The sequence below is a fragment of the Fundulus heteroclitus genome, chromosome 1 (assembly GCF_011125445.2).
Source record: "Fundulus heteroclitus isolate FHET01 chromosome 1, MU-UCD_Fhet_4.1, whole genome shotgun sequence".
NCBI classification, from domain to species: Eukaryota; Metazoa; Chordata; class Actinopteri; order Cyprinodontiformes; family Fundulidae; genus Fundulus; species Fundulus heteroclitus.
The window spans coordinates 37,925,657-37,933,451 of NC_046361.1; the positions used below are offsets into that span (position 1 = coordinate 37,925,657).

Consider the following 7,795-nt stretch of genomic DNA (forward strand, 5'->3'; position numbering starts at 1 on the left):
GCAGTAAAAGTGTGTTTAGCTTGTTGGAGTTAGCAGGATGGGATGTTTACCTTGTTACACAAGGCAGATCTTGTAACACAAAAATGAGACAAAGTATTTCAAGACTACACATGACACAACCAAGATTGCAACAACTACTCCAGAAACTTAATTGATGATCAGTCGTTTTCAGCAGTAAATGATATTGTTAAGTTATGTGTGATCTATAGGTCTGTATATAACTGATGCACCTTGTCCTATGTTTGGCACCTTCTTCTGATTATTGATTGCTGAGCCGATGTGACAAGTGAATTTCTCCAATGTGAGATCAATAAAGCCTATCTTATCTTATCTTTATTAAGTCCTCTGTATCAGTACTTGGAATCGGTAAGTATCTAAAGTGAAGTACTCGTACTTGTACACGGTGTAGAAAAAACTGGTACCAAGACACCCATAACCAAAACCAGGATAAATAAATGTTATAACATATCTGTATAAATAACCATTACTTTTTACAGTTTTTTTGTGAAACGACGTAGATTATGTAACAATACTCTTCTAAGTCGTAGTTTTACACAAAAGAATAAAATTAAAATCCCTCGCTGACCTATGCGCAGTTGCAGTAGTTCAGCTTTTACATGAACTACTTCTAAATTCAGCTCAAACTGCTTAAAACTGAATCGGTTAATGTTCAGAGTTATCCACCAAAACATTAATAGCCTGAACTTGTTCATTTATTGTATTTCAACCAGACAGAGCAGAGACCAAAATAGTAACAGTTTAAGTTTCTCCATTGACTGTAAAGCAGCCGTTCACTCCTCAGTAATGACCCGTGCTCAATCCAGGTGCCTCATGGGAAAAAGCAGCCTTGTTCGGTTCAAAGTTCTCCAAAAATATTACCACTATTCATACTCATCCTCTCACAAACATGCCTGTGCACGGCACTCTGACACAATCACACAAATCACCCTTACCAAAGACACAACAGCGCAGATTTGCACCCACGCACAGTGTCTGTCCGTTGTTTAATGAGGAAGGCACTCAAGCAGGACTGCCAGCCACAAAGGAGCTGCATTCAGTGGCATAAGGAGGTGGTTCAAGAGGAATATTCAAAAGAAACAAAAAAAAGTTAGAGAGGAGCCCAAGGTGAGAGCACAAAAGCTTTCATGTAGTGAAATAAGGCCCAAGTGGCTGGCCAAATGATGATGTGTACGTGCTAACCAAGGGTGAGTGTGTATTCCTTTGATTCGCTTTATTCATGCCAGTTGCAGCAGCGATAAGCTAAGAAGATCCGCGGGCAAGGAACAACTCTTAACAAAATGAATTCAGTTCTTTTTTTAGGTTATTGTTGTATGGAAAGCGCGCTAGTTTCAAAGGTGGGTGAGTGATAAATAAGTCTCTAATACAGAAAGGATTAGATTTATTATGGGATTAAGAAGTTGAAAGGCAAAACATATTTGTCTGTCTGCAAATTTACCAAACAAGTTCACAATAAATGTTTTCTCACTGCAATTAGATATTTGATCTTCACTTACTTATATCCATAGAAAGTACCTCTAGCTAAATGCTTCTTTGTTTAGCTATATCTATTTTATTTAAGCAGTCCATGTACCCAATAACTTAGTGTACTTTCGTTTTCTTCCTTTACAATAGAAAGTATCCATGGCTCAGTACTTATTTGTTTGGTTTAGCAAATTTTGGACAAAAATCACAAAATAGCTGCTTTCTCATTGATAACTTTGGGACAATTTACAGAGATGTTGTAATTCCTGAGTAATTTGTCTTCATTTAGGAACTGTTATATATAGAGAGTCACTAAAAACTGAAAAGATGAACTACCTTCCTTCAGACTTTACCATATGGAAACCAGAAAGCAGGTCAACGCTAGAACACTACATCAGGCTGGGAGAACATAGACCTGTCCGAATGTTACAGCAGTTAAGCTCATTTATTAGCAGAAAGGACGTTGCCAGAGCAAGACACATAAAACATAAAGAAAAACATAGATTTTTTTTTTTTTTTAGGAAAACATAGAAACAGATGATGCTTAAGGACAGGGATGATAAATGATTTAAGATGCTTTAAGTGGCTTTCTCATCATCAAACTTGAGCAAATTCCCGGGTTTGTCCTGCTGGCAGCCAGAAAGCGAAACATCTTGTGTTTTTAGGCGGCTTTCGTGAATCCTACCTGACCGAGATCCAGCGTGACGTTCACCTCGTTGAACTCCGTGCTGCGGGACAGAGGCGGGCTCTGCCACCATCTCTCTGTCCCATCGATGGCGTTGGTGATGGGGTGGGCCCGATCGCTCTCCTCCTGGCTGCAGATGTCACAGTACTGTCCCTGAGAAGTCAAACATGGAGAATACAATGAACGTCAGTCTTTACAGGTTTACAGTGTGGAAGCAAAGAACCTGACATCATCCAAGTTTCCTTTGACATGAGCGTGTGGTTCACTTCCCAAAAGTTTCATCTAAACGTCCACTGAAGGAGTCATTGCTTTTTCCCAGTAAGTTTCTAACTTTACATTTCTGTGAAAACTACAACCATCCATCCATGTATAGTCCTCATGTCACAATTGGGTAAGGAAGATATCTTGTTCTTTCAATAAACTTCTATCCATCCATCCATCTTCTTCTGCTTATCCAGAAGGAGAAACTTTGATTCTCAAAATGAAATCCCATAATTCTGATTCCAGGTGTGAAAAGGTACAGATGGAAAAAGAAAGCTTAGCGGCCAACTCAAATAAAAATATTTGGTCTTTAACGTCCCAGTCAACTGCTCCAGTTTTTCATTAACTTTATTTTTACAGCAGCATTCATGCACAAGGTAGTTTAATGTTCTTCACATTATAATAAAGGACCAGATGTGAGAACAATGAAATAAGGAACAAGGAGTACATCTCATAAAAAGAAAAAAAAATTATCCAAATTTACCACAAATAGCTAAAACTCAGTAAAAAGGAAGGAACAGATAAATTATCAATTGACTTTTGTAATGAAATAAGTAAACCAACTGCATCTGTCGTAACAAAAGGACCTTTTAGTGGATCGGCTTCAACCGTTTGTGACCGAACCAACGACGGTTCGGGCCAATCACGTTGCAGTATTATGGCTTAAGGCGGGACTTAGAGCTGTGATGAAAGCAAGGACGGTTGAGCCCACAGCTGAACCAACACAAACATGTCAGCGCAGGAGAAAGCAAGCGTAGCTGATGCTATCACCTCTTTTGTCAAAATCCACAATTTCTTCTTTGAAAGAAGAACAGCAAGAAGTGCCGTGACTAGCTAACCTTCTTGTGGTTTCTCATGATGCCTACTGCTTACATTTTCATTTGATACCACGATTGGCTAAAACCGACCTTTGTTAGCCATGCACTAGGTGTCGCTTCGCCCAATCAGCTCAGAGAGTTGTGCAGAAAGCCCTCCTTCTCCAAACGGATTGAATGGGAGCAGAACCAGACCGATAATGTGCAGAACGGTGAGTACTACACATTAAGATGGTAGTCGGCTAATTCATTCATACACTTCATGTGATTGTTAAAACTTACTTCTGAGTCACAGATGACACGATACATTTATCATGGATTTCAGGCCATGGAAAGTCTTTGTCAGCGATATAAAGTCAGGCTTTATACCCATACTGGTCACCCCTTAAAATTAAGTATGTGTCAGCTTCGTTAAGCTCCACTAAAGGCAGAAATGTTTTTTTACATTGCAGCAAACGTGTTGGAAAAGACTCTTTTTCACAGATGTTTGTTAAGGGTTCATGTTTCAAAGATGACTCCACCTATTCTATTCATTCCTGTGCTCCACCAAAGCAATTTACCTTCAACAACAAATGCGTTTGTGATAACCAAGATGCTGTATTTTCTCTAACTTTAATGACAGAGGAGCCTTTTTATTTAAACTAAATGTACAAAAATAATTTTTTTACACTTGGTCTTTCAATACCACAAGCAGGAAAACGCTACTTTAAGCAGCCCCTTCATCTATTTTTCTCTCAGATCCTCTTTATTATTTATCAACCCATTAGTTAACGTAGAGATTAACCTGGGTGGCTATGTAAGGATAACCTAACCTGGGGTAAAACGGTGTCATCACTGTGGGTCCACAGGTTAAAACCGCTCAACTTGTCTTCTTCTACTGTTTCTCCTGACTCTCGGCTTCTTCAATAACATAAATTAATAGTCTTAGTATCAACATGCATCAGTTTAAAAAAAAGAAATCCACCACAAGCTCAAACCACATGAAAAAAAAATCTGTTTCCTAAGAGGAAATAAAAACCAGAATAAGAAAATGGGGATAAAATCACAAAATGCACAGCCCTAATAACTGAGCTAATGGCTTTATTTAAAGGGTTTAATTTAACTTGCTTTTCAGCCGTTTAACCAAACTATTGTATTGAGACCAGATCAGAGATAAAAAGCTGGATAAAAAGCTTTAAATGACAGATTATTCCCTTTCATCAGTCTGGAGAAAGTTTTGTCTGCTAACTGTCCTACAGGTAAATAAAAGTTCAGCAACTTCAGTCACTCGTTTTGGTTTCCAGGGAAATCAGACGTTTCTCCCTTAGGGAATCTAGCAGAACTGCCTTTAATGTGAGACAAACACAGCCTCAGGGAAGATTTTCTTCAACACTGCTTGCTGTTCCTCATCAACCTCTACTAATTAAATCTAATCATTCCGAAAGATCTCTTTCAGAGTCAGTTCAACAACACCTTCTCATATGTTTGCCTCGCGGGGGCCAACTCCAAACTTAAGTCGAATCCCTCTTCCCTCTCTTTTTTTTTCTTTCTTTAGCTCTCAAGGCCTTGAAAATCTCACGGTAACAGGGAGCGTAAAGCCAGTCTGATTGGAGGACACGGGTCAGTCGCTGTGAGGAATGTGAGCAACAGGTGGGAGAGAGACGAAGAGATGGAGAGAGACGTTTTTATGTGGTCTCCCAGAGGCTTGCTTTATTAGTTAACCCATGAAACTGCAATTAACTTTTGTGCGTTAACAGCTGTGACCGAGAGGCTCAGAAGTTCAAAAGAGCCACAAACTCATCCGCACATTAAAAAGTCTTCTGTTAAAAAAAAACACAGAGACACACAAAAAAAAGGATGAAGATGAAACCTAAACACTGGCTGGGTTAACTTGGTGTCCACTCTTAATGAAACGTTGGCTGCTCTTATATAACTGACCCGTGTTAAGTACTGCCAAGTCCCACAAAGTAAGCAGTGCATGAAATGATGACTTGGCAGTGCAGCTGGAGCCCAACGCTGACCCACTCAGCTCAGTTCTCTGCTCCCAATCCAGTGTTCAGGTGGAGATCTGTGCTATAAAACTGCTACCTGTGGTTAAAAGATACAGCGCTATATAGTAAATTAGCCTGAAAGGCTCACACAGTATGGCTAATTAGATCAGTCCATTAAGGTTATGTCATCAGCATTGAGTCAATGTGGGAATGTGGAGTTTGCAGACCTGCTGATCTGTTTTTGAGAGTTTTATGTCTGGAAGTGGAAACCCAAAAAAACCCTGTTTTCCTTTTTTTACTGAGGGGAAATGACCAAGATGGCTTTTGTCCTTCTATTTCCATCTTCATTAAATGTCCTCCTCTGTTGAATGCTTTTATTTGCACACATTTCAAGTTAACACATGCAGATTTGCTGCATTTGCAGACCTTATCAGACGCAAAGGATTCAATTGAAATTATGAAGGATTTAAAAGTCTAAACGAAAATTTTTATTGGTGCGAAATGTATTAATTTTGGGCCAGAAACTCAGCATGTTTTGACTGGCGAGCATGACATAACCTTATTATAAAACCTATTTAAACACTCCCATCATATCGAAAGCTTTCTAATAACGGTTTGTGTTAGCATTAAAATAACAATGAAAGTTATTAACAACAAAATATTTTTAAGATAAACATCTATCAAAATAAGCCAAATTGACAAATATTAGCACCTTGGATGTTTTTCTATCCATGCATTACAAAGCTATTTGGCAGCCCCTTTCAAAATAAAGATAAATCTTAATAAATTACATAGTGAAGCATTTCAATTTCTTTGCCTTCATGACACTATTTATGACATATTTCCCTATAATTTATCTGTAACCCTGTAATTAGCACTAAACACAGAGGGCTAATCAGGAAACCTGGAATTAATCTAATTACTCTAAACTTATAAATGCACAACAAGTTTGTGGAAATAAAAGCTTTTTTTTTTTGTCCAGAATCCGTGGAAACTGAATGAAACGCAGATCTCTGTAAAAGTTTTCGCTGTAAAGTTACACTTACAGCTTGTTAAATGCAGAAAAGTGAAGAAAAGAAAAAAAACAGCAACCGCCTTCAAACACGAGCAATTATAAATTATATCAGTGACTAGGAATGGATCCATTTCCAGGAACAAGCCCAGTCCAGCCGGGTTTTTGGCCAAAGGTCTGGACTCACCTGGATGGTCTGGCTCGGGTCTCCGGACACCGGGCCGCCGACCAGCTTGCAGTACAGGTCCTGGAGGCTCCTGCCGCCCTCGTCCTCCCCGCAGGTGGCCGTGGCGGTGATCTTGGTGCCCTCCGCCAGGTTAAAGTAGGGCGGGTGGAGGCTGTAGCCGTTCAGCCCGTTGGCCGGCAGCTCCTGCGTGGCGGCGAGGCCCCAGCAGCTGAGGAGCAGCGCCAACAGTCCGGCTCCGTCCATCCTCCGTCCACCTGTCCGATCCGGCAGGAAGAAGTCCGCCTGGGGGGGGGTGTGAGCTCTGCTGCTAACCGGGGCAGCGCTGCGCGCAGGGCGGGTAGCTCCGGAGAAAAGGAGCGCTGATCAGAAAGTGGCGGAGAGCTGCGCGTCGGAGTGCCTGTGCGCTCTCCCGGTGACACCGAGTCCTACTGAAGCTGTGGTGGTCCTCCCTCCCCTGCCTCCCCTCGGCATGTCCCCAGTGGTTAGAGGGGGGAACTCATCCAGTCACCTCCACAGACATGAAGGAGCTCGGCTTGGTGGGCTTTAACGCTCACCTCGGTTTCAGAGTTTCTTAGTATTTCCATTAATCTCTATTTTTATTTTCATCCGGATTTTTCTCCCTGCTTGTCCCCAAATCTTTCTGTATGGTTATTTCCCAGGACTTTATACCGGTTGACACTTGCTGGGTGTTAGTTTGCTTAGTTATGACTCAAAGCGCAGAACTTTGGCCGGGTGATAACAGGAGGGAGTTTTTTATTACCTGAGCAAAGCTGCTCACTCTGGGTAAACTTTTAACACAACCTGAGAAACTGAGGTTTGCTTTTTTTCTGTTTCTGTTTTTCTTTTCCTGCTGGAGGTTCTCCTCCCTGTTAAAGGGGAGTTTTCCTCTCCACTGTCACTTCATGCATGCTCAGTATGAGGGATTGCTGCAAAGCCATCAGCAATGCAGACGACTGTCCACTGTGGCTCTACGCTCTTTCAGGAGGAGTGAATGCTGCTTGGAGAGACTTGATGCAACCTGCTGGGTTTCCTTAGAGAGGAAACTTTCTCACCAACCTGGAGGATCTGATGGAGTCTGACTTTATGAAGGGCCTTAAGATAACATGTGTTGTGAATTGGCGCTATATAAATAAAATTTAATTGAATTAAATGTTTTTACATATTCCTCCTCTGGCCTGTTTGCTGTGTTCTTTGACCTTAACCACAATGTCAGGTTAGACAGATTAAACCCTTAAAAGTCCTTCACACCGCCCATATAGCACCACATTGCCGTATTACTCCCCCAACCCTCTAATCGCCCGTCTCCATTGGGCCGCTCTTTGCATAGGCAGGCAAGGCAAGGCAAGGCAAATTTATTTATATATCACAATTCAGTACAAGGAC

At 41.1% G+C, this 7,795-nt stretch overlaps 1 protein-coding gene across 1 annotated transcript in view; it reads right to left on the minus strand.

Annotated features, from left to right (window-relative positions):
• The window catches only part of lama5 (laminin, alpha 5), a 134,074-nt gene extending 127,050 nt beyond the window's left edge, over positions 1-7,024 (minus strand). The window contains exons 1-2 of the mRNA XM_036142469.1: positions 6,413-7,024; positions 2,168-2,320 (exon numbers count right to left, since the gene is read on the minus strand). Of these exons, the coding sequence (XP_035998362.1) occupies positions 2,168-2,320; positions 6,413-6,655 (396 nt within the window). The 5' untranslated portion in view covers positions 6,656-7,024. The remainder of the gene's footprint in view (positions 1-2,167; positions 2,321-6,412) is intronic.
• Between the last annotated feature and the right edge of the window lie 771 nt (positions 7,025-7,795).